We start from the raw sequence: 27,682 nt of genomic DNA on the forward strand, positions 1-27,682 counted from the left end.
GAGCACCCTGTCAGCCAATCCATTGCTTTAAAAGGTTGGCAGTGCGGGAGACCTAACGGAGGCAATGAAGAACTAATCTCATATTGCCAGGTTAAATCAAGTCAGCCTTGCCTGTGCCTTTCACTTCTTAGTTACATCAAGCTGGAATACTTTCAATTATCCCTCACTTCCAACTTGTCAGCAGGCATTGGGTAAAATGCAAATAGAAGAGTGCCCTTCCCTGGTGGAGAGCAGGAAATATCATTAAAAACAGCCTCAACCGTTTATTGAGCTCTTCCTCTGTGTTTAGTGCAGTACCTTCATCTTCTCATTTCACATGGACCATCTTATAGCATCTCCCTGATCTTCAGTGACATAGGTGCTATTAAGTCCACTCTGTAGTTGGGAACACCGAGTCACAGGAGGTCACTCACCGTAGCTGATGAGTGATAGATAGATCAGGTTTTAAAACCAGACCATTCTGACTCTAAAGCCTATTTGTTTAACTAGGATAGGAGCCCAGTGCTGCCCTGGACAGTGGTTCCCTGAGCTTTGGAGTACCTGCCTTAAAATTTTATAAGTGCTGTCCCAGTGGTAGAGACTGGCCAGGATCAGCAATGCAGTGCCCTCACCTGGACTAGGGCCCTCAGGAGCCCTGGGTCCTATTTCTTCCTTTCATGTGCTCTCTGACCCTCTCCCCCTCCTCACCTTCACCCCCACGCATGTACGGTTGACCAGATACCCTGAGATGTTTGGAGATTTGCATTTCTGAGTTATCTCAAGGTCCAACACCCAGCCTGAATACCAGAGAGCAGATTGGTGAGTCAGTTGCTCCTGCTGGCTGAAGGAGTGTTTCTTCTGCAAGTTTATGTAAGATCAGGCTGCCAGAATAGTGCTGATATGCTGATCTGGGTAACTCAGATTGTTTACCCAGATATAGGCCTGGCAGGAAAATATTAGCCAGGGACCCCATACACTTTCAGCACATCATATAAGAGCTCACCTTAAAACAAAATAACTCCCAAGGCAAGTCAAATCCTGTGGTCGCTGTATTTCTTTTTTCATTCAAGAACCCCTTTATGTGTCTGGCTAGAATTCAGGAGCCTTTGGCCTCTGCCAGCCTGCAATGGAGCCTGCTCTCCAGCACCCCTCCTTGCTCCCTCTTCGTGTCCATCACAAAGAGCCCACAGCACAGGTCTCCTTCTTGCCCCAACTTGTCACCTCCTTCCTTCTCACCACTGCTTCATTCATTCCCCCCTCCTCTCCATTATTCAGGTGATCTCAAGAACTGCCCTAGGATTTATTGGGTTTACTACCTGGATTCCATGGGTTTTTGTTTTTTTTTGGGGGGGGGGGAATGAGAATGTGACAAGTACTGTACTCTGTATGGGAAACAGACCTATATGATGCCAAGAAGACTCAAAAAGAAGAGAAGTAGAAATTACTTGGAAGCATGTAGTAGGTTACTTGGATAGGAAATGGCTACCCACTCTGGTATTCTTGCCTGGGAAATCCCATGGATAGAGGAGCCTGGCAGGCTATTGTCCATGGGGTTGCAAAGAGTCAGACACAATTTAGCAACTAAACAGCAACCGCAGTAGGTTACTAGGTGCTCTTATTTAATCCTCCCAATGCTCCTGTGAGGTCATCATCATTAGCAGCAGCAGCAGCATCACCATTATCATCATCATCATGCCTACTTTGTACTTAAGGATGACAAGGCACAGGGAGGGTGATTATTTTGCCCAAAGTCAATCTGTTGGCAAATACATAAAGTACATAATCTTAAATATACACCTTGATGAATTTTTATTGACATAATCACTTGTGTGGTCAAGTGAATAAGATAATCTAGAAAATTCCAAGAACCTGAAAGGTCCCCTATATTCTTTTCCAGGCAATACCTCCCTATAAAGGTGACTACAATTTCTAACGTTTCTACTATAAGTCATGAACTTTGCCTGTTCTTGAACATCTGATAAATGAAAGACTATGTAGTCTTGAAAGCCAGTGTTTTAACCAGTCCATCCTACTGAATGGGAAAGGTAGATTTGATGGTTGGTGGTCCCTCTCATCAATCCATGATCTGGAAAAACTTGGGCTCGTTTTTCATGAGCTGCCAACGAGTTCCCAACCCCATGCTGCCTACAGACACTGGCAGAGTTTATCCGTGGCACCTGAAGTGAATTGTGAGAGTTGATTTGTGCCACCCTGTCACAAAATAAAACTGAGAAAAGTAAATTTGGATCTTCCTCTGAAGCCTTTAATACCCACAAAAGCCAGAGAGTTCATGCAGGTCGTTGAGGGAGTCACTTGCTTACCAAGCTGCAAGGAACAACAGGCACCAAGAACAGACCCAAATGCCTCCATCCGGATTCTCCCAAAGCTGCCCAGTTTACAAAGATCAGAGAGGAAATGAAATAACCCTCGTCTCATTCCTGGAGACTTCACTTTCCTACAGGAGTGATGCATGGACTCGGGCAGCCTTCCCCGGACAGAAGAGAGGTGCATGTTTCAGCCAGCTTGGAAATACTCACTTGTTTGCTACAGCTTCTCTGTTTACCCGTGGCACCTGTCCCCCGAGAGTAGCATCACTGTTGAGTATTCAGTGAAGGTTTTGAGGTTAAATGTCTGGACTGTTGAGGAACTCCTTAAAAAGCCTTACGGAACAAATGAGGCAGGAGCTGGAAACAGCTGGCACCAGCCTGCAGCCCACCCAGGTGTGCCACCTTGTACCAGTGGTAAACAGCTGGAGGGGGGCTCGAGTCTCCCAGGTAAACAGTGTGGTCCTTAGCAGCCTGCATATCAGACAGTGAATTCCCAGGCATCTTGTTTCTCATGTTGATTCCTTTTTCAGATGTTCATTTCAACCAGCCAGACTCTTCCTCAGCTGTAGGGCAGACAAGCCTTCAGAAGTGATTAAATCTCGCTGCGGCTCATGCCTTCCCGGCTTAATGAGTGTCCACTGCCCTGTCTTCAGGCTCCCTTTGGGAAGGAAGCATCTCCTCCTTCCGATGATGAAGACAGTGAGTGGTGATCTCATGGGTTGCCTCTTTCTGCTTTTTCTCAAGAGCTGCTTCTTGACCACTCGAAGAATTTACTTAGCTTCTCCGAGCCTCAGTTCCAACTCTATAGGATGGGTGTTGTTCTGAGTACTTGCTACACCAGGTGCTCTTCCAAGTCCTGAATATGGAATAACTGCTTTCATCCTCCCAACAGTGCTTGTCATCATCTTCTTCTTTTTGTGGCTAAGAAAGCTGAGGCACAGAGCACTTAATTGCCCATGGTCACCAGATGGGTACTAGCTGCTCTGAGATTCAAACCCAGACACCCCAATCCAGAGTCTGCAGCTTAAGGGTTCTATTTTTCTGCTTTGTAGGATTGCCATAAGGATATAAATCAAGAATATATGTAAATCCTGTACAACCTATAGCATTTATTATTACCATCAATTATTAACTTATCCCTATTTGAAAACATAGCATTCTTGCCCAACTGCAACCTACCCATGAATCACTCTAATCAGGGGACATTCGTTACATTTATTTCTTTATATCCCATTTTTATCCACTGAAAAAGTGGAAAACTTCAGGGAGTTTCTGGTTATAGTAATTCCTATCATTCAACATATACTGTATTGGTCAGTCCCTAAGTCATGTCTAACTCTGCAGCCCCATGGACCATAGCATGTCCTGTCCTTCAGTATCTCCTGGAGTTTGCTCCAGCTCATATCCATTGAGTCAGTGATGCTATCCAACCACCTCATCCTCTGTCCATGTATACTGTATGCCCGACTGATATTATATCTGTCCATTCCCCATCATATGACCCTATGATATATGCATTGTTATCACTCAGTTTTAAAGGCAAAGAAATTGAGTTTCAGCCAGGAAAACTTTGATTTTAAACTTTTAAACTTTTTCTTTCTAAGCTGACACAGCCAGGGACTAGAGGAATTCACAGTCCAGGTTCTTACCTCCATGTAGACACTGTGTAGACTTTTGGCTTCTTATCGTGAGAATGCCAATCCAAAGCTTTCCATTTAGCATTAACCTGATTTTAGTGTCGCGTTGCCAGAACTGTTATGCAAGATTCTCTCTGATTTTCTTTGTCAAAAGCAATACAAAGAATGCCTCACCTACCGTTCTCAGAAAATTTCTCCCTGTCCATATTTCTCTGAAATGGCCATTCCCATTAGCATATGATGTCTGTGCGTGGCATACAGCCAGAACTTTTCTTTAGTGTGTGTTCTAACAGAAAGCACCTAGTTAATGCTCTGCAGCCGCATCTTGCAGAGTGGAGTAAATAAGAATGTTTATGAAGCGGACGTAGGACCCCGCTGTGAGCTGATGGGGAAGGCCTGGGTCAAACTTTCCCATAACCGCTGAGTCAGAACGGGGCCCTTTTCGAAGACTCTGCAAACCTCTCTCACCAGGAGAAAGCCAAGCAGACAAACAAATAAGTAGGCGGATAAATAAAAAAATAAATCATCCAATGTCATGCGGGGGCAGAGCCGCTTTTGCGCCCCTGTTGAATGGAGACGTCGGCAGCCTCTCAGGTCCTGAACTGGCAATTCAGAACAGTTTGATTGCCTGCTTGATTGTTTGCGAGATAACTGCAAGATTGTCAGTGACAGGGTAATTTACTGAAGATTGCCATGTCAGACTCCATGCGAGGGGCTTGCTGGCATAAAGATGCGCTTCTTGTGACTGACAGGCCGAGGGGAGATTGGAGTGCCAATTTCAAGTTCACAGTGTCGTCTGCAAGTGTTTGGCGGCTGCAGCCCATAATCACAAAACATGATGAGGTCATTACAGGCGTAACGTATGCTCACACTTAATAACGGCTAGAACCCCAAATGCATAATGTCTGGAGCAGGTAAATGTAAATATGTAGGAGGACATCATTTATATCCTTTTTATTTTAAGCATTTGCCATCTGCTATTGCTGATGTGTTTGTAGGACATCTCCTGCTGCCAGACGGACCCTTGAATAAAAAGCCCAGAGTCAACAAAAACAGTGAGGAAATTTGAGGTCCACACTTTTGAAGCAGTCACAGATCCGGAAGGAGTAGCCGACTCGAGGGGGTTGGGAGAGGAATCTTAACAAAAAAGACTGTCTTAAGTTATTATTTGATCCCGATGTGAGGCCCTCAAGCTGGCTGTACAGAGTGGGTGGTAGAGGGTTGAGGGTGGGGGGGTCACATTCCCAGCTTCGGGAGGAAAAGGCCACCAGAGACGGATGGAACTCCTAATGGGAAGAGGCCGGTGGCCTTAAAGAAATCTATAGTGCTAATAACAGTGGGTTTCTTCTACCTGAGAACTTTCTGCAGCGGCTGAATGAAGCACTGCCAACATATCTCAGCAGGATATTTTTAAATCCAAAGCAGGCATTCTGTGGTAGATTCCTTCTGTCTAGTGAGGGCAGTCCATGGAAGGCGATGTTACAGGAAGAATACTTGGCTTTTTTATCCTATTCTTCTTTCATATTCTACCGAGGGCTCTGGGAGCCCTTGGCTGATGTAAAATGGTACCTTGGCATCATTCTGCTGCTGAGATATGAGTCTCCAACACCGTTTCTTAGGTCTGAGGTTTGCGGGACTCTTGAGGGGGTGGGTACCCAATTCAGCCAGCACGTCGGACAGAGGTACTCATAGCCATGACTCTGAAAGTCTCTAAATTTTAAGTGTGCGTGCCTGCTCACCCTCCTGTGTCTGCACTTCCAGGAAATTTTGTAAATCTAAACGTGTTACGAGACACCCGAGCAACATTTGCCCATGTGGAAAATGAGAGGCTAGTTTTAGTAATTTAAAGCCGAGCAGAACACACAACCTCCTAATTTGTTTGTTTGCTAAAAAGAAAGTAATGCATTAAAATCATTGTACATTAATTGCTAAATTACAGTGGAACTTGGGTGAAATTATATATTTCAATTTCATTGGCAGAACCAAACGTAAAGGGTAATGCCAAAAAATTACATTGTAGTGAATTTAAAGCACACAGCCAGGCCTCTGATTCAGTGCTCCAGTTCAAGTGTTCATCAAGTCACAGCCCGGGATTGGAGTGCATGTTTTTATGATGCTAATTATGGCCCCCAAATGCCTCGCTATCAAATCAAGGAGGTGTAAGCAAGTTACTCTCCAAGCTCCTACACTGTGTATTCAATCAACTCCCAGCAGAGTGAAGAAGGACTAGCTAACTAATCCATTCTAATAGGAATCCCAAGGCATAAACACTGCCCTAAACATTCCCATCCCCATTCCTAATAGACATGTGGAGAATGGGAAACAGTCATTTATTCATTCAACAAACATTTGTTGGGTCCTGATTCCACGTTGGCACTAAGCAAAGCAAGAATATAAAAATGAATGTGACACTGTTCTTCTTTTCAAAAAGCTCATTTTCCAGACAGAAAGGCAAGCAGTCAGAGATAGATAATTCTAGTACAAGGAAGTTAGCGTGAACAATGGTTTCTAATATTTCCGGTGCATTAGAATCATGTGAGGATCATGTTTAAAATGCAGATTCCAGGACCTACTCCTGGAGGCTCTGCCTGGGGAGGTCTGGGGTAGGCTCCTGATTCTCCCTGTGGGATTTTGATGTAGAACCATTCTCTGAGAACCTCAGATTCAGGGATACACAGAACAAGAATACCTCCCTTAGCCATGGACATCATCAGGAAGGCTTCCTGGAGGAGGCCACACCTAGTGTGGATCTTAAAGGCTGCGTCATATCCATTTCCTCCTCTATACTGTCAGCTCCTTTAGGACAGACACCATCATTCTTTGTTCCCTGTTTTATTTTCAGAACATAAATAGCACTCAAGTATTTATTGAAGCGTAGATGACTAGGAGGGCTTCCCTGGTGGCGCAGATAGTAAAGAACCCGCCTGCAATGTGGGAGACCTGGGTTCAGTCCCTGGGTTGCGAAGATCCCCTGGAGGAGGGCATGGCAACCCACTCCAGTATTCTTGCCTGGAGAATCCCATGGACAGAGGAGCCTGGCAGGCTACAGTCCATGGGGTCACAAAGAGTCAGACATGACTGAGCAACTAAACACAGATGACTCAGGAACGGGTGAAGGAGCGGGAATCTAGGCAAGTAAATCAGAATGTTCGGAGTCCTACAGCTATGGTGAAGGCACCTCCAGAAGCAATTGGGTAAACTAATGGCTTAGTTTGTGGATGCTCATGCCAAAGCCATATCTCCACATTTTCTGGAAAATGTCATTCATCACCCCCTGGTGCTCCCACTAATCAGCACTACCCTCCCTGGCTTAGAGAAAGTGGGGATGGAATGCTTTTCTCCACTGAAGCAGGATTTAAGGAATCCCATGCATTTTGGTGACTTGCATACCCATTAACATGGGTCCCTGAAATCTAGCAACAGGTAATTTTTTTGTGCTATGTTGTTTAAAAGCAAAGTGTTAGTTTTTATTGCCAACCGCCCAAATAATACGTGTTCGTAATAGAAAAAGTAGAAATACAAAAGTTTTAATACAAGATAGAAAAAGAAAGAGACACACTAATCTACTACCTGGGGATAACCATTTGTCAACATTCTCAACAACTTTCTTTCAGTCTTTAATTTATATTGGAAATATACTAGGCTTGTTGTGGGAAACCTGCCAGGTCAGGCCTTTGGGAAGGGTCGAGGCTGGTGGGGACAAAGATGTTAACATCTCAAGGACTTCCCTGGTGGTCCAGTGGTCAAGAATCTGCCTTGCAATTATCCTTTACCACTGGATCCCACATGTTGTAGAGCAGCTAAAGCCACGTGCAGCGCTACTGAGCCCTGTGCCACAGCTAGAGAGTCTGCTGGCTACAGTGAAAGAAACGAAGATCCCCGTGCTACAGCTGAGATCCAGTGCAGTCAAATTAATTAATTAATTTTTTTAAAAGGTGCTAGCGTCTCAGAGCAGCTTTGGGCCGTGAAATCTGCTGAGCCCTGGCTTTGTCTCTGCCCTTCCAGATGGCCTGGTGGACTGCCTGGACCCTGACTGCTGTCTGCAGTCAGCCTGTCAGAATAGTCTGCTCTGCCGAGGGTCCCGGGACCCCCTAGACATCATTCAGCAGGGCCAGACAGACTCACCTGCCGTGAAGTCCTTCTACGACCGCATCAAGCTCCTGGCTGGCAAAGACAGCACCCACATCATTCCTGGAGACAACCCCTTCAACAGCAGGTAGGCACCCTTCTGTCCCTGCAGGTGGCTGAAGTCACTGCTTCCCTTCCTGTCTGAGCAGGAGGAAGTGCTCCTGGCTTTTCTGTGGGATTTGACCCCCTGCGGTGCAGAACCTGCTGGAGACCCGTTAACTGCCTGCTTTCTAGATCATTTTGATGATCTATTATTTTATGACGTTATTGTTATTCTAAATCTCCCTGATTGTGACTTCTGTTTGATCATCACTGAAATATCTCATTCGTTAGAGTATTTTTTAATTTAGTTATTTTTCATTGGAAGGATAATTGCTTTATGGTATTGTATTGGTTTCTATCAAACATCGACATGAATCAACCATAGGCTTTTAAAGCAGCTGTAAACTCAATAACACAAGTTATCATTTGTGGCGTCTTAGAGTCAGGATGATGCCAGTTGCTAGAATTTATTGAGCACCTATGATGAGCTAGAGACCTGATGTATATAGATTGGCTCTCATCCTCATAGCCACCCCACCCCCAATGATTGTATCTGCTAATTCCTTACCTGGTGTTAGGTGTTGTGCCTGGGCATTTCCCCTTCTCATTCCAAAATGGCGGCGGCAGAGTGGATTCTCTTGAATTTACATTTGCTCTCGGTTGCTAATTTGAGGCTTGTGAGTGTTCTGGGGCAAATTCTGGATTTATTTTGTAGACAGCTTGGCCCCTCCTCTCCCACCAGGACAGATTAGAGCTGTACCCTGGAGAAGAAAGCAAAGAGATGCGTTGGCCTTGAGATGCCCGCCCTCCTAGTCGGTGTCTTCTAGGCGCTGGTTTTGATGCTGAGGCTGGAAGGAGGCAAGGAGAGGTGGCAGTGTTGTCCTCTTCAGGCCTGCCTGCACATCTCTGTTCTCACTCTGGGTCAGTCTGGATCCAGATAACAGTGGTGTCAGCAGATGTGACGATGGTGGGTGTGACCTTCTTGGGAATGCCCTGCCCCATATTTGTGCTCCTTCTCATGGAGAAATAAGAACTGGGAACCTCTAGAAACTTGTCCCCATCCCCTTATCCCTCTGACAGCCCTCATCACGCCATCTTTCTCTTAGTTTTCTTCCCCCTCACTTAGGTCTGGGCAGACCCTGAAGCAACTCAGGAAATATGCTGTTTAAGCAGGCTTCCAACTAGAGAAGGATTATACAGTGGAAGTGAGAAATAGATTTAAGGGACTAGATCTGATAGATAGAGTGCCTGATGAACTACAGACGGAGGTTCGTAATGTTGTACAAGAGGCAGGAATCAAGAGCATCCCCATGGACCACCCCAGCGTTCTTGCCTGGAGAATCCCAGGGACGGGGGAGCCTGATGGGCTGCCGTCTATGGGGTCGCATAGAGTCGGACATGACTGAAGCAACTTAGCAGCAATAAAAGGTCATAATAAACTTTGTGAATGAAACAATTACAAGCATTGAACTCAATTTGTATGGAAAAGTTACAGCATTGAGTAAGGCTGTGTAAGTTAGGCTTAGTCCTAAGCTTAATAAAAAGTCTAAAATTTTTTATTTGGGAAGTCTGCAAACACAAAACTAGTGCTTTCCCTATGTATTATTCACCCAGCTTCAACATTTAGCAACATCTTTTCAATCCTGTTTCATCTATGTCTTCTACTGTTTTATTTTTTTAATTACTAGAATATATTTTAAAACAAACCTAAGAGCTGTATCATGTAATCTGTAAATATGTTGTTATGCATCTCTGATAGACTTTTTAAATTTTTTTTTCAGGTAATTACAGATTGAGAGGATGTTACCCACCCCCCTCCAAAAAAAAAAAAAAATGTTTTACCAGGGAGGTTACTGGTAGCATCTCAAATAACTAATATCAAACCCAAGAAAATGACATTGGTACAATCCACAGAGCTTATCCAGATTTCACCTTTGTGTGTGTAATTCTATATAATTATGTTGTGTAAATTCACAATCAAAATATCGAACATTGGGGAGCAGGCAGGGATAAACTGGGAGGTTGGAGTTGACACACGGACTACTACAGATAAAAAAGAGGACTTCCCTGGTGGTATAGTGGATAAGAATTCACCTGCCAACGCAGAGGACGCGGGTTTGGTCCCTGGTCTGGGAAGTATCCACAGGCAGAGGAGCGACTAAGCCCATGTGCCAGAACAAGAGTAGCCTGAGCTCTGCAGCATGCACGCCCCAACTGCTGAGCCCACGTGCTGCAGCTGCTGAACCCTGAGCACCCAGAGCCTGTGCTCTGCGACGAGAAGCCGCGGCAATGAGAAGCTCATGCACAGCAAGGAAGATAGCCCCCGCTCGCCGTAACTAGAGAAATCCTGCATGCAGCAATGAAGACCCAGTGAAACCAAAAAAAAAAAAAAAAATCACCATCAAAGTTATAGATAACTAGTAAGGACCTACTCTATAGCACAGGGAACTCTACTCAATACAGTGACCTATATGAGAAAAGAATCTAAAAAAGTGGGGATATGTATATGTATAACCGATTCACTTTGTTGTATAGCAGAAACTAACATGACATTGTAAATCAACTTGCCCCAATAAAGTTTTTTTAAAAATTCAAAAAAAAAAAAGACCATCCCCATGGAAAGGAAATGCAAAAAAGCAAAATGGCTGTCTGGGGAGGCCTTACAAATAGCTGTGAAAAGAAGAGAAGTGAAAAGCAAAGGTGAAAAGGCAAGATATAAACATCTGAATGTGGAGTTCCACAGAATAGCAAGAAGAGATAAGAAAGCCTTCCTCAGCGATCAGTGCAAAGAAACAGAGGAAAACAACAGAATGGGAAAGACTAGAGATCTCTTCAAGAAAATTAGAGATACCAAGGGAACATTTCATGCAAAGATGGGCTTGATAAAGGACAGAAATGGTATGGACCTAACAGAAGCAGAAGATATTAAAAAGAGGTGGCAAGAATACACAGAAGAACTGTACAAAAAAGATCTTCACAACCCAGATAATCACAATGGTGTGATCACTCACCTAGAGCCAGACATCCTGGAATGTGAAGTCAAATGGGCCTTAGAAAGCATCACTACGAACAAAGCTAGTGGAGGTGATGGAATTCCAGTTGAGCTATTTCAAATCCTGAAAGATGATGCTGTGAAAGTGCTGCACTCAATATGCCAGCAAATTTGGAAAACTCAGCAGTGGCCCCAGGACTGGAAAAGGTCAGTTTTCATTCCAATCCCAAAGAAAGGCAATGCCAAAGAATGCTCAAATTACCACACAATTGCACTCATCTCACATGCTAGTAAAGTAATGCTCAAAATTCTCCAAGCCAGGCTTCAGCAATACATGAACCCTGAACTTCCTGATGTTCAAGCTGGTTTTAGAAAAGGCAGAAGAACCAGAGATCAAATTGCCAACATCCACTGGATCATCCAAAAAGCAAGAGAGTTCCAGAAAAACATCTATTTCTGCTTTATTGACTGTGCCAAAGCCTTTGACTGTGTGGATCACAATAAACTGGACAATTCTGAAAGAGATGGGAATACCAGACCACCTGACCTGCCTCGTGAGAAATCTGTATGCAGGTCAGGAAGCAACAGTTAGAACTGGACATGGAACAACAGACTGGTTCCAAATAGGAAAAGGAGTACGTCAGGCTGTATATTGTCACCCTGCTTATTTAACTTATATGCAGAGTACATCATGAGAAACGCTGGGCTGGAAGAAGCACAAGATGGAATCAAGATTGCTGGGAGAAATATCAATAACCTCAGATATGCAGATGACACCACCCTTATGGCAGAAAGTGAAGAGGAACTAAAAAGCCTTTTGATGAAAGTGAAAGTGGAGAGTGAAAAAGTTGGCTTAAAGCTCAACATTCAGAAAATGAAGATCATGGCATCTGGTCTCATCACTTCATGGGAAATAGATGGGGAAACAGTGGAAACTGTCAGAGTTTATTTTGGGGGGCTCCAAAATCACTGCAGATGGTGACTACAGCCATGAAATTAAAAGATACTTACTCCTTTGAAGAAAAGTTATGACCAACCTAGATAGCATATTGAAAAGCAGAGACATTAATTTGCCAACAAAGGTCTGTCTAGTCAAGGCTCTGGCTTTTCCAGTGGTCATGTATGGATGTGAGAGTTGTACTGTGAAGAAAGCTAAGGGCCGAAGAATTGATGCTTTTGAACTGTGGTGTTGGAGAAGACTCTTGAGAGTCCCTTGGACTGCAAGGAGATCCAACCAGTCCATTCTGAAGGAGATCAGCCCTGGGATTTCTTTGGAAGGAATGATGCTAAAGCTGAAAGTCCAGTACTTTGGCCACCTCATGCGAAGAGTTGACTCATTGGAAAAGACTCTGATGCTGGGAGGGATTGGGGGCAGGAGGAGAAGGGGATGGCAGAGGATGAGATGGCTGGATGGCATCACCGCCTCGATGGACGTGAGTCTGAATGAACTCCGGGATATGGTGATGGACAGGGAGGCCTGGCGTGCTGCGATTCATGGGGTCGCAAAGAGTCAGACATGACTGAGCGACTGAACTGAACTGAACTGACTGACACTTTAGAAGAGCCCCTGGGTCTACAAGAGATTGTCTTGGAGCCCCACTCATTAGACTTTGGGGAGGAGACATCACCACGTCACAACTCAGACTCTGGTCCTCCCTGGGAGAGCCTGGTGAGGGTGGGAGTGGGGAGGTGGTGGGTAATGGTACAGCCAATGAACTCTGCAGCCTCTTAGAACTCCTTGGGAAGCTGCTGCTGCTGCTAAGTCTCTTCAGTCGTGTCCAACTCTGTGCGACCCCAGAGATGGCAGCCCACCAGGCTCCCCCGTCCCTGGGATTCTCCAGGCAAGAACACTGGAGTGGGTTGCCATTTCCTTCTCCAGTGCATGGAAGTGAAAAGTGAAAGTGAAGTCACTCAGTTGTGTCTGACTCCTAGCGACCCCATGGACCGCAGCCTACCAGGCTACTCCATCCATGGGATTTTCCAGGCAAGAGTACTGGAGTGGGGTGCCATTGCCTTCTCCGCCCTGGGAAGCTATGTAGCCCCAATTCATGGCAGCTTTCTGACTATGAGGGTTCTTAAGGTCACCTTGGGCCAGCAACTTTAGCCTCTCTCTGTTCTGGTTTCACTAAAAATAAAATAGAAGAGGAAAAAAAATAATCTCAGCCCTCGCCTGTTTCAACCTTGACATCTTCTGGCTGTGTCACATTAGGCAAGTGATTTAACCTCATAAACTTTATTTTCTTGATTGGTAAAATTAACTTAGTAAGTGTAGATTATACTATACACAGTAATATTATTTTAATATGAGTAACCCTCAAGAAAAGTAAATCACATATCTTGGAACCAAAAAAATATTTTCTCTGCTTGTTAATTCCTAGTTCTGGGTAAGAGACTGTGTTGGTATGTTTCTTTTTAATTATGGACGTGATTCCCATTGCCAGGATGACTCTTTTCGACCTTGTGGACTGTAGCCCTCCAGGCTCCTCTGTCCATGGGACTTCCCAGGCAGGAATACTGGAGTGGATTGCTTCCAGGGGATCTTTCCTGCCCACAGACCGAATCCAACCTCTGTTACATATCCTGCATTGGCAGACAGTTTCTTTACCACTAGCCCCACCTGGGAAGTCCATGAGGTTTGCATACCATTTGATTATACTATAAATGCATCTTTCAAAGGCTCATACTCTGTTTTAATCCGCTTCTTATTAACATTTTATTTCTCCCCTAAATCCTTTATTTTCTCGTATTCTTTTCATACTCTTTCTTCACTTATGCCTTAAAAGTCAGTCTTATCCTCCTCACCAGTAGCTACCACTCCCAGAAGGCACCCTGGGTTAGAGCCAAGAAGTCGGGGAGCAGGCAGGGACTCCAGAATTTTAGGTAGACTGTACCAGCCCCAGAGATCTGGGCAAAAGAAACTTCCTTTAGAGAAAGCTTCTCTGAAGCTTTGAAGGCAGCAATCAATAGCACCACCCAAATGAGTCCACACTCCAGCATGTCGGCTTGGATCCATAATTCAGAAATGGAAAATGTTACTCCAAGACATAGGTTGAAGTTCACTAAGCATGTGAATTTCAGTGCATTATCCTCTGACAAATAATGAAGGACAAAGCTCAGAGTAAAAAAGAACTTAATTCAAGACTTCTAAGAAGGCGTTTCCCCTAGATAATGGCATACAAAAATAACCAAAATGCCTTGACTCCACCACTGTAATTTATAGAGCAGATCTCACTATCTAGATAATGTGATAATTGTTACACATCAATAATCATAAATAGAAATGAACCGATAGCATGTCTTAGCTGAATCTTTGCTGCGAATTGACTGCCTAGAGATGTAGGAAGCCAGCAGCAATGAAGAATTAGAAAAATAGAGGGTAGAAATCACAGGCAACCCAGCTCTCTTTATTCCTATGGCACACTGCAAAGTCTTGTGCTGCAGGAGTGATTTAAAGAAATAACAGTTGTATTCAAAAGGAGGGGGGAAATAACTCCACCGTGGGATACATTCCCAATTTTGTTTTCTCGTCACAAGCAGCTTGTACCTTGTGGTCATCAACACACATCGTTGATTTTAAAATAGTGTCTAGGAAGGCCTGAAAGAAATCTTAGTCTGAGCTAAGATAAGGAAAGGGAATTGAACAAAAGAATTATTTTCATAAATGAGTTTTCCACTTTCAAAAGACTCTAACATTGTGGTTAGAACCAGCTAAAAATGGAATTCATTTGTTAGGCAGCCAGTCGCAGACAATTAGAGCTGTCAGTGGAACAGTCTAAACCCTCCTGAGATCATCAAAGGGTCGGAGTGGAACAGCTGGGGGGATTGCTAATAGAAAGGGAGGTGCTTGGAGAGAACATCCCTCCAGTTTTCTGGTCACTTGGGATTGCAGAAGTCAGTGCTTTCCAAAAATTGAGCAGACTTGGACAAGATTCTGGCACAGAACAGGTCAGCTTTATTACCTAGTCCAGAAATTGGGAGCATGTCCAGGAATCTGGATGCCTGAGAACCTCTCTGCCTTTGCCAAATTGCCCAGTGGCTTGAGGGCCAACAATACAGCTGCAGACCTGCCTGGTAGGCTGGAACCTCAGTGCAGAAGTGGAACTTCTCGTTCACCCATTTCTCTATGAACTCAGGAGAATTCAGGCAAAGGGAGACATGTGCATTCTCTCTCCATGGATTTTGAGTAGACTATTGTATCATGTCCTTTGCTTTATGGGATTTCCCCGAAGGAGCTGGTTGAATGCTGGCATCCTTGGGAACATTCTAGTTACTATGATCTGGATAGAGGAAAGGTGTCTGCCACAGGGGCCAAAAGTTGAGAGGGATTTCAACCACTTCCCCCTTCCCCTGCCCAAAATCAGGGTAGCAGGAATTTGATGTAAGAAAAATATATAGTTACATGGAATCCAGAATCCAAGATAGTTCTGCTGGAGAAAATATCTCTCATATTCTCTTTTCCTTAGGCTGTCACGGATTGTGAGAAATTTTATTTTTAAAGGGCAACTAAAAGAAAAACAAACAAACAAAAAAAACCAATGTATGTATACGCCCTGGCCTTGTTAAAAACCTCTGTGTGCTTCCCTTCCTCCCCATTCCCCGTTCCCTCTGTCATCCCAGCCTGGAGGGAAAAAGTAACATTGCCTTCCTCCAAAGCCAAAAAAATGAAATGAGTAGGCAGATGGGGAAGCTCTCACCCGAGGATAATACTCTCTGTGCCAGGCTAAGGCACAAACATGAGTGATGTGGGGCAGCCTAGAGCTCCGGCCAAGCAAAAGCCAAGTGATGTCAAGAAGCGGAGTGAGGCCAAGAGCAGAGGGACTGTGCCCAGGGGACCCCATTGCCCAGTAGAATGACTGAGGACACTACCCATGGATCTCAGCCCAGACTGCTCCTCAGGGAAAGCCAGCACTGAGGCACACCTCTCGCCCACAGCTCCCCCTGATCGTGTGAAGCCAGCAGTTCACATTTGAAAGTCTTCTCCTTGCTTTAGGGACCAGATGAGGATGGGGGCGTGGGGAGCTTTGGCAGAGAAGGGGAACTTGTCGGCGATCCCCACCGCCTGTCCCCTTGTTCTCCTGAGTATGGCTCAAAAGCTTGTGTTTCTCTTTCTCTCAGTTTGGTTTCTCTCATCCGAGGCCAAGTAGTAACTACAGATGGGACTCCCCTGATTGGTGTGAACGTGTCTTTTGTCAAGTATCCAAAATACGGCTACACCATCACCCGCCAAGATGGCACGTAAGTAGCTTTGTGGGGCTCCACTTACTTAGTATTGAGGCTGCAAAGAGACAGATGGTGCAGTGGGCTTGGAACCACGTGCCTCCCCCTTGCAGACTGGGGGGAGACCCACCAGGCCAGATCTCGAGGGAGAATCCCCCCGCCCAGATATATATTTTTTGGTATGATCTCAAAAATGGAAGATAACTAGAGTAGCCAGCCTCTCCAGGGCTGCTGACAGCCATGCTTATTCCACGGCACGGAAATGCTTTTCACTCTGTGTGTGGGGAAGGGAGGGGTGTATGTTGGGGAAAGGTTCAGGGTGGCAGAGTCTAGAAGGAAAGGAAAGTAGCCCTTGGAACCTCACTCCTATTTTCTTTTAAATCAAAGGCCATGCCGGGTGACAGGGATCCACAGGCCTCAGTGTCCTGTGGTGAACCCCTTCTGCGTTCATCTGTGACTTTAGGAGCGGTGGTGTGTTCGCTTCTGTTTTGAGGGGGTGGGATGTAATCAGGGAAGTCTAATTAAATACATTTAGCCTTCACCCTGCTGTGTGAAGGAGGCAACCTTACCCTATTATCTTCTGATTGGAAACCCGCACCCGTGCAGCCCCCACCAAGATGAAAGCTCTGTCATTTCCTTAATCCGTTGGGCATGGAATCGCAATTTAGAGAAAAAGATAAAAAGAAGAAATCTATAGGAAGGGGAAAACACGCACCCACCCTGGCCTTAAAACACACAAAGACACACACATACACCACACACTACTGTATTCTATTTCAAATGAAAGAGGACACTGTGGCTGTAAATCTGATGCAACACTTTTTCTATAAAACTGGAGTCTGGAAAATCATAAACGAATCATGTACTCTGATTCTCGTCTTTTCTCTGGTGAAGAATCTGGTCTTTTTTTTTCCCCTAATGTCCTAAAATAGCCTTGTGGGTAGTTTCAAAAATGACCAGCCCACAGTAGCCCTATCCTCCTATTTCTATTTGTGAGACTCAAAGAAGGCATCTGATGATTCACATCAAATTCTTAATATTCACCAGGTTTCTGGTGTCTTAGATCTTATGTTCCTGCAGCCAAATCTCATTATTTGAATGCACTAGGACTGTGAGGGTGTACTGTACAAGGCTACTTAGGCACTTGTTCATGCTCAGAAGCCAGCGTTCTTGCCCTGTGAGTCCTGTGATAACACCAGAGGAGGTGTCTGAGTCCTTGGTCTGCTGTCTCTCTCACCTCACACTGCCCCATCCTTCCTCGCTGCTTCCAGACTAATTATCACCTAAATCAACTTCCCAGATCATGTATCCAACCTCCCAGATTGGTGATTCTTCAGCTTGTCCAGGTAGCAGAGCCTGGAAGTCACAGGATTTGTGTGGAAATGCTCCAAGGAATCCCACAATCTGTTGTGTAGTGCTGTGCGCCACAGATGTGGGTGGTTCGACTCTATCAGCCCAAGGAGGAACAATGTCGCTTCAAAACATTCCACTCTCCTGCACTCCAAATAAAACACTGTCCCCAGCAGCGTGCACGCCCTAAAATAAAAATATAAACAAATTAACAGAATAAACTCTTCCACCATGATATTTACCTTAATACTCATATGCTCCCTGTTCACTCATTTTGTGTCTATTGAGAAACACCAAAACTGTTACCAAAATTGAATGAAGTCAGAGAGTCTATATATTTTCATTTGAGTTTTTAAAAATTTTTATTGGAGTATAGTTGATTTACAGTATTGTATTAGTTTTGGGGGTGCAGCAAAGCGAGTCAGTTACACATATATCTCCCCTTTTTTTTCATTGGGTTTTTACTGTACTCTAGGAACTCTGCTAGGTGCTGAGGATTCTGAAGTGTGTGGAAGAGAGCACCACTGCCCGTAAACAGTTGAGATCCTGGTGGAGGAGTAAAAGGTCAAATTGAGAGACTTCTCTCCATTGACTTTCTTTTCCTTTAACGGGGGAAGAACTACCTTTATTTTACTTCACTAGTAATAGATTTCCATCTAGCCTGAAAGAACAAGCAGGAATATAGTTTAAGAACAACTGTCAAAAATATAAGAAACAGTAAGAACCATTTCATTCTAAATGCCAAATAAATTTGTGTGCTGGAAAAATATGTCAGAAACAAGGCAAAATGGATGAAGGAGGTTAAAAAGTCGAAACTTCTTAACCAACAAAGACCTACTGTATAGCACGCGGAACTCTGCTTACTGTTACATGGCAGCCTAGATGGGAGGGAAATTTAGGGTGGATTGGATGCGTGTATATGATTGGCTGAATCCCTTCATTGTTCACCTGAGACTGTCATAACATTGTTAATCAGCTATGCTCCAATATAAAATAAAAAGTTTTTAAACAGTACAGACTTCTAATAATAAAGTCCTGGAATGTATGTACAGTGTGGTAACTGTAGTTAATGATACCATATTGTATAGTTGAAAGTTGCTAAGACATATCTTAAAAATTTCAGCACAGGAAAAAAAGAAATCTTAACTGAGCGTGGTGATGAATGGATTTATGGTGGTGAACATTTCACAATATATACAAATATTGAATTATTATGTTGTAGACCTGAAACTAATATAGTGTTATATGTCAATGGTATCTCAAAAAAAGTTAAAGTTCTATGAAACCAAAAAAAGAAGTCAGAAACAGCACAGGTTGATGAAAAGAAAGCTTTCCTGAGCCTACAATCAAATCATTGTAACTCCAGTAAGTAGTAAAGACTCCTATTCGCCCAGCACAATGCTAAATGCTTTATACCAGTAGTGAGGGGGCATTTTCTGTAAAGGGCCAGATTGTGTCTATTTTAAGCTGAGATGCCATATGGTTCCTGTTACAACTACTCAGCTCTGCCACTGTACCCCAGAAATGGCTGGAGAGAATAAGTCAATGAATGGGCATGGCTGGGATTCCCACAAAACTTTTTACCAAAACAGGTGGTGGGCCGGCTTTAGCTCACGGGTCTAGTCCGCTGACGTCTGCTCTGAATTCATGATGATATTTCATCCTCTCAGCCACACTGTGAAGTCGGTGTAACTATTCCCATTTCACAGATGAAGAAATTGCGGCAACTTGCCCACAGTCACACAACTAGTAAGTGGCAGAGTTCGGGCTCGCACCCAGCCCGTCTGCTGACAAAGCCGCCGTCTCCTCCTGCCCGCTCTGCCCCTCCACTGCCCTCAGCGCGGAGGTCAGAGCACCCGCCTGGTCTGCAGGTGAGTTCAGCCCCTCTCAGTGAGCCCATTTGCCCCCTACAGGTTCGACCTGATCGCCAACGGTGGTGCCTCCTTGACGCTGCACTTTGAGCGGGCCCCGTTCATGAGCCAGGAGCGCACCGTGTGGCTGCCGTGGAATAGCTTTTACGCCATGGACACTCTGGTGATGAAGACAGAGGAGAACTCCATCCCCAGCTGTGACCTCAGTGGCTTTGTCCGGCCGGATCCGATCATCATTTCCTCCCCGTTGTCCACCTTCTTCAGTGCTGTCCCGGGACAGAATCCCATTGTGCCCGAGACCCAGGTAGGAGCTCCGGGTCCCGGGGTGGGACTCTCGATCCGGCCCTGACTCAAACCCACTGGCCAACTTCCTCCCACCGTCTCTTTCTCCTGGGGTAAGCCAGAAACTACTATTAAGCGGGAGGGACAAAAAGTAAGGTCACAGTATAATTTATTGTCGCTGGAGAGAAAACCGAATCTCTCCTGGACATTCCAGATGTTTCCAGATAGTTGTTCAAGACTTTGGCAGTCACTGGAGCTTTTAATAGAATAAAAACGATACACATATGTGCATGCCACCTGCAAATTGCTTTTTATTCCTGTTAGTCACAGAGATACATGATAAGAGGCGCTTTAATGATCTACATCGGTGTTACGACAGAGGGCATATTACATTATTGCTTCCCTGTTGCTTTATACCAATTGTCAGTGGAAGTTGCAGGTTCATATAATTACAGCCTCTTGTGGCCTCCTTGCATGCAACTAGCAATAAAGCCTGCTGTTCTTATTTACATCTTTTGCCAACAGTGTGGTTTTAAAAAGAAACACAACAGTGACCAAGAATAATTATTAATCCAAAAATCATAACCTCAGCCCCTTCGCCCCATCGTGCAGGATAAAGTTGTGGTTGTTGGTTTTTTTTCTCTCTCCTCAGCCATGGGAAGGGGTTCTTACACCCGACCCCTGTAAGGTGGGATGCTTTGGTGAGGACGATAGCAGAAGGGTAGCCGTGGGTTGCACGCAGCTTAGCGTCTGGGGTGTGTTTGATGCACTGTTTCCACCTGTGTTTCCTCTCCTCCAGGTTCTTCATGAAGAAATTGAGCTCCCTGGTTCCACCGTGAAGCTTCGCTACCTGAGCTCCAGGACCGCAGGCTACAAGTCACTGCTGAAGATCACCATGACCCAATCCACAGTGCCCCTGAACCTCATCAAGGTTCATCTCATGGTTGCTGTAGAGGGGCACCTCTTCCAGAAGTCATTCCAGGCCTCTCCCAACCTGGCCTACACCTTCATCTGGGACAAGACAGATGCCTACGGCCAAAGGGTCTATGGACTCTCTGATGCTGTTGGTATGTTTCAGTTTCAACCCCTTATTGATTCTTGGATTTGGGCATGCATTAAATTGACAAGTATTTGTTGAATTCCTAGTATGTGCCAAGCACTTTTCCAGTAGTTAAGAGTGCAGTGGTCCATAAAGCAGACAAGAGTCGTCTTCCACAGACCTTCTATACCTTCTATAGTGGGTATCGAGATGATAAACATAGACTGGGAAGAAAATTTCAAGCAGTGAAACGTGCTAATATGAAAATAAAGATAAGTGATGTATACTGGGAAGGAGGGGCAAGCATGAGAGGGTGTTCATGGGAGGTTCTTCAGCAGGTAGCATTTAAACAGAGACTTGAAGGTAAAGGAACCCTGTAACAAAGAGAAGAGCTGTTTTTGAAAGACCAAAATAGGCCAGGATGGCTGGAATGTGGTGGACAGGGAGACTGTGTGAGACGGGGAGAGAACTGGGCAGGGCTGGATCGTGTTCCAGAGTGGCACAGAACACACCTGGGGGACCAGGGGATGGAGCGAGAGGGCATCTGAACGCCACACGCTCTGTTCCAGGCTTTGCCTCTGAAGGAATCATGCGACTTCCTACTTAAGAAAGACCACCGTGAGAGAAGGGTCCTACAGTTGTCAGTCTTTGAAGAACCATGAACTGTGGATTCATATCAACCCACCCAGTATATTTTCTTACTTGTAGAAAGCTGTCTGGGATTAATTAAAATCCAGAATCCTGTATATTCTTCATTAATAGGCTTGTGGTTTTCAAGAACTGCAATAAGTTTACCAAAATAAGAAACCAGCAAACTCAGAAATGTTCACTGTAACTGGCCTCCAATGTTTATCAGACACTCCCTTTGTGCAGAGCTTTGTGCTAAATCTTTTGTCTTGGTTGACCTCTCACTAACACTGTCAAGAAGCCCCTCTCATAATCCCCATTACCTAGATGGGACAGGAGGGCAGGGTAAGCAAGCTACCTAAAGACACACACCTAGCGGGTTACACATGCTCAGAATATAGTCCTGTGGTCTGCTTCGTCAGGGAGTGGTTCAGTTCAGTTCGGTTGCTCAGTCGTGTCTGACTCTTTGTGACCCCACGGACTGCAACACGCTAGGCTTCCCTGTCCATCACCAACTCCTGGAGCCTATTCAAACACATCCCATTGGCAGTGCCATCCAACCATCTCATCTTCTGTAATCCCCTTCTCCCACCTTCAATCTTTCTCACCATTAGGGTTTTTTCAAATGAGTTGGCTCTTCGCATTAGGTGGTCAAAGTACTGGAGTTTCAACTTCAGCATCAGTCCTTCCAATGAATATTCAGGACTGATTTCCTTTAGGATGGACTGGTTGGATCTCCTTGCTGTCCAAGGGACCCTCAAGAGTCTTCTCCAACATCATAATTCAAAAGCATCAATTCTTCAGTACTCAGCTTTCTTTATAGCCCAACTCTCACATCCATACATGACTACTGGAAAAACCATAGCTTTAACTAGACGGACTTTGCTCGCAAAGTAATGTCTCTGCTTTTTAATATGCTGTCTAACTTGGTCATAGCTTTTCTTCCAAGGAGCAAGTGCCTTTTACTTTCATGGCTGCAGTCACCATCTGCAGTGATTTTGGAGCCCAAAAAAATTAAGTCTCTCACTGTTTCCATTGTTTCCCCACCTATTTGCCATGAAGTGATGGGACCAGATGCCATGATCTTTGTTTTCTGAATGTTGAGTTTTAAGCCAACTTTTTCACTCTCCTCTTTCACTCTCATCAAGAGGCTCTTTAGTTCTTCTTCACTTTCTGCCATAATGGTGGTGTCATCTGAGTATCTGAGGTTATTGATATTTCTCCTGGAAATATTGATTCCAGCTTGTGCTTCATCCAGCCCAGAATTTCTCATGATGTACTCTGCATATAAGTTAAATAAGCAGGGTGACAATATACAGCCTTGACATACTCCTTTCCTGATTTGGAACCAGTCTGTTGTTCCATGTCCAGTTCTAACTGTTGCTTATTGACCTGCATACAGGTTTCTCAGGAGGCAGGTCAGGCAGGTCTGGTATTCCCATCTCTTTCAGAATTTTCCGCAGTTTGTTGTGATCCACACAGTCAAAGGCTTTGGTGTAGTCAATAAAGCAGAAGTAGATGTTTTTCTGGAACTCTCTTGCTCTTTTGGTGATCCAGCAGATGTTGGCAATTAGATCTCGGGTTCCTTTGCCTTTTTGAAATCCATCTTGAACATCTGGAAGTTCACAGTTCACGTACTGTTGAAGCCTGGGTTGGAGAATTTTGAGTATTACTTTACTAGCGTGTGAGTTGAGTGCAATTGCACGGTAGGTTGAGCATTCTTTGGCATTGCCTTTCTTTGGGATTGGAATGAAAACTGACCTTTTCCAGTCCTGGGGCCACTGCTGAGTTTCCCAAATTTGCTGGCATATTGAGTGCAGCACTTTCACAGCATCATCTTTTAGGATTTGAAATAGCTCAACTGGAATTCCATCACCTTCACTAGCTTTGTTTGTAGTGATGCTTCCTAAGGCCCACTTGACTTCGCATTCCAAGATGTCTGGCTCTAGGTGAGTGATCACACCATCGTGGTTATCTGGATTATGAAGATCCTTTTTGTATAGTTCTTCTGTATATTCTTGCCACCTCTTCTTAATATCTTCTGCTTCTGTTAGGTCCATATCATTTCTGTCCTTTATTGTACTCATCTCTGCATGAAATGTTCCCTTGGTATCTCTAATTTTCTTGAAGAGATCTCTGGTCTTTCCCATTCTGTTGTTTTCCTCTATTTCTTTGCATTGTTCACTGAGGAAGGCTTTCTTATCTTTCCTTGCTATTCTTCAGAACAGTAATAAGTTATTGGAGTAACCAGTGCATTTACTGTCAACAGTATGTCAGGCTTTAGCCAATATCAAAATGATAGCTAACATCAAAAAATAGACTGAATACTATAACACACCCCATGTACTCCAATTTCTACCATTATCAACACATCTTGTTGACTCTTGTTTCTTCCTTACCTTCAGCTACTCCTCTGCCTCCTGTATTTTTCTGTACCAAGTCCCAGACATCACATCATTTCATTCATAATATATCAGAATGTATCTCTAAAAAGGACTTTGAAAACCAAACAACATCATCATTACAATAAGGAAACAGAATTTCTTTATATCAAACAGCCAATCATCATTCAATATTTCAATTGCCTTATGAATATCTGAAAATAGAAGTATTTCATTTGCTTGAGTCAGAATCCACATAAGATCCACCTTTTGTAACTGGTTGATTTCTTCTTTTTGTTACATATGCTTCAGATATGCAGCATTATTACTTGCCTTCTGTACACACTACAAAGTGATCACCACCACAGATCTTGTTACCACCTGTCACCATGCCATTGATCCCCTTCATCCATTTGATCCATCCTCAACTCCCTTCCCGTCTGGGAACCACTAGTCTGATCTCAGTATCTTTGCTTTTTTTTTTGCTTTATTTTTTTGTTCCTTTGGTTTTTATACATTCCACCTATGAGTGAAACCATTCAGAATGTTGCCTTTCTCTTTCTGATTTGTTTCACTTAGCATGGTACCTTCAAAGTGCATCCGTGTTGTCACAGACGGCAGGATTTCATTCTTTTTATGGCTAAGTAGTATTTCCACTGTCTATATGTAGCACAAGTTATTTATGCACTTATCCACCAGTGGGCACTCGGGTTGTTTCTGTATCTTTATTGTAAATACTGCAGTAAATACAGAGGTGCATATATCTTTTGGAATTAATGTCTTAGTGTTCTCTGGATAAATACCAAGAAGGGAATAGCTGAGTTCTCTTAAAAAATTTAAATCAATGGTTTTCCCTTTCACCTCTGAATTTTTTCCTCAGTTTTAGAAATAATTGACATACATTACTATGTAAGACATATACTATGATAATTTGATTTACTTATAGTGTGAAATGATTAGCACAGTAGATTCAGCTAACATTTATCTTTTCATAAAGATAGAGCAAAAAAGGTAAGAAAACGGGCAATTTTTTCTTTTTATCATGAGAACTCATAGGATTTGCCTTCTCAACCACTTTCCTGCATATCATACTGCAGTGTTAACAACAGTCATCATGGTATACATTATATTCCTATTACTGTTTTGCTTTCTTTCTAGTACTTATTTATCTTATATCTGGAAATTTGTACCTTTTTACCACCTTCATCCAATCTCCCCTTTCCCCACTCTCTGCCTCTGGGAACCTTGAGTCTGATCTTTTTCTATTAGTTTGGTCCACTTTGTTTTTAGGTTCCATATATAAGTGAGATCACACAGTGTCTTTCCCTGTCTGACTTATTTCACTTAGCATAATGCCTTCAAGTTCCATCCATGATATTGCAAATAGTAGGATTTCTGGTTCTTTATGACTCAGGAATATTGTGTATTGGAGAAGGCAATGGCACCCCACTCCAGTACTCTTGCCTGGAAAATCCCATGGACTGAGGAGCCTGGTAGGCTGCAGTCCATGGGGTCGTGAAGAGTCGGACACGACTGAACGACTTAGCTTTCACTTTTCACTTTCATGCGTTGGAGAAGGAAATATTGTGTATGTACACATATACTACATTTTGTGTGTGTGTGTATGTGTGTGTATACACTGCCATTTCTTTATTCATTCATCCATCATTGGACACTCTGATTGTTTCCGCTATGAAAAGGATTGCTGTATATTCTTCATAAAGTGTTTAGAGAAATTCACCAGTGAGACTATCTGGCCCTCAGCCTCTCTTCACTGGGAGATTTTTGATTACTGATTCAATCTCTTTACTAGTAATTGGTTGTTCAGATTTTCTATTTCTTCCTGATGCAGTCTTGATAAGTTATGCCTTTAAGAATTTTTCCATTTCTTCAGATCAGTTTATTCGTGTGTAGTTATTCAGAAGAGCTTCTTATGATCCTTTGTATTACTGTAGTATAAATTATAATGTGTCCTTCATTTTTAATTTTGTTGATTTGAGTCCTTTCTCTTTTTTCCATAGTCTTATTAAAGATTTCTCAGTTTTGTTTATCTTTTCAAAGAACTGACTCTTGGTTTGGTTAATCTTTTCTATTGTTTTTCTGCTTTCTATTTTATTCATTTATACGCTAGTCTTTATTTGTTCCTTTATTCTGCTAATTTTGGACTCAGTTTATTCTTTTTCTAATTCCTTAAGACGTAGAATTAGGCTGTTTATTTGGGATCCTTCTTAATGTAGGTGTTTACTGCTGTGAACCTTCCTCTTAGTACTGCTTTTAATGCATCCTGGAAGTTCTGGTATTTGTGTTTCCATTTTAATCTGTCTCTTTTTATTTCCCCTTTAATTTCTTCTTTGATCTGTTGGTTATTCAGGAGAGCATTTTTTAATTTCCATGTATTTTTTAATTTTCCAGTTTTCTTGTTATTGATTTCTAGGTTCGTGCCACTGTGGTTAGAGAAGATACTTGGTATGATTTTAATCTTCCTGAATTTGCTAAGACTTGTTTTGTGGCCTAACATGTGACCTAAAATGTTCCTTGTACCCTTGAGAACAATCTGTATTCTGGTGGTGTTGGATAGAATGTTCTATGTGTGATAGGTCCATTTGGTCTATAGTGTTGTTCAAATCAGCTGTCCCCTTTATGATTTTCTGTCTGGGTGATCTATCCATTTTTGAGAATGAGATATTAAATCCCTAACTTTACTATATTATTTCTCCTTTTAGCTTCATTAGTTGTGCTTTATATGTTTAGATGCTGCAATGTTGGGTGAATAAATATTTATAATTGGTATATCTTCTCAGTGTATTGACTGCTTTACAATTGTATAATGATCATCTTTGTCTCTTTTGAACATTTTTAGTTTAAAATCTATTTCATCTGATATAAATATAGCTACCCTTGCTTGAGGCAGGGTAGGGAGGTTTACCACTTGCTTGAAAGCTTGAATGTATTTTTCCATCCCTTCATTCTCAGTCTATATGGGTCCTTAAGCCTATGCTGCTGCTAAGTCGCTTCAGTCGTGTCCGACTCTGTGCGACCCCAGAGACGGCAACCCACCAGGCTCCCCTGTCCCTGGGATTCTCCAGGCAAGAACACTGGAGTGGGTTGCCATTTCCTTCTCCAATGCATGAAAGTGAAAAGTGAAAGTGAAGTCACTCAGTTGCGTCCGAATCCCAGTGACCCCATGGACTGCAGCCTTCCAGGCTCCTCCATCCATGGGATTTTCCAGGCAAGAGTACTGGAGTGGGGTGCCATTGCCTCCTCCACCTTAAGCCTATAGTAGGCGTTATATCATTGAATCTTGTTTGTTTGATTTGTTCACTTGGTCATTTCATGTCTTCTGATTGGAGACTGTAATGTTTACATTTAAATAAGTTATTGACAGGTAGGGACTTAGCATTGTCATTTTGGCCTCTGTTTTCTAGCTTTTTTGTGAACCATTGTTCCTTCTTTCTTCTTTTGCTGTCTTTGATATTAGTCACTTTGACTTATTTATCATGTTCTTTTGTGTAATTACTATAGATATTTCCCTGTGCTTACTATGAGATCTGCCTTGTGTGATTAGTTGATTTCTCTTCAGTTATTTTAAACTATGGTTTTTCCTTTCACTTCTAGCTCATTTTTTTTATATTTTGTTTTATGATGTATTTGTTGAAGAAACTGTTTGCTTGTAGCATTTCTCATAGTCTGGTTTGTTTTCTGATTGCACACCTGTGGCTGTCTAACATATTCCGCTGTTCTGTATCTCCTGTAAATCGATAGCTGAACCTGGAGGTTTCCTAAATACAGGTGTGATTTTTTATCTATACC

At 43.4% G+C, this 27,682-nt stretch overlaps 1 protein-coding gene across 5 annotated transcripts in view; it reads left to right on the top strand.

Annotated features, from left to right (window-relative positions):
- TENM2 (teneurin transmembrane protein 2) overlaps positions 1-27,682 on the top strand; it is a 1,167,677-nt gene that overhangs the window by 1,056,171 nt on the left and 83,824 nt on the right. For all 5 annotated transcript variants that reach the window (XM_086412765.1, XM_086412766.1, XM_086412768.1 and 2 more), the window contains 4 exons: positions 7,949-8,159; positions 16,221-16,340; positions 19,586-19,847; positions 20,625-20,892. In XM_086412765.1, the coding sequence (XP_086268891.1) occupies positions 7,949-8,159; positions 16,221-16,340; positions 19,586-19,847; positions 20,625-20,892 (861 nt within the window). The remainder of the gene's footprint in view (positions 1-7,948; positions 8,160-16,220; positions 16,341-19,585; positions 19,848-20,624; positions 20,893-27,682) is intronic.

This window comes from Bos grunniens, chromosome 7 (assembly GCF_055505025.1).
Source record: "Bos grunniens cultivar Pamir isolate PY7600 chromosome 7, Bosgru_T2T1.0, whole genome shotgun sequence".
NCBI classification, from domain to species: domain Eukaryota; kingdom Metazoa; phylum Chordata; class Mammalia; order Artiodactyla; family Bovidae; genus Bos; species Bos grunniens.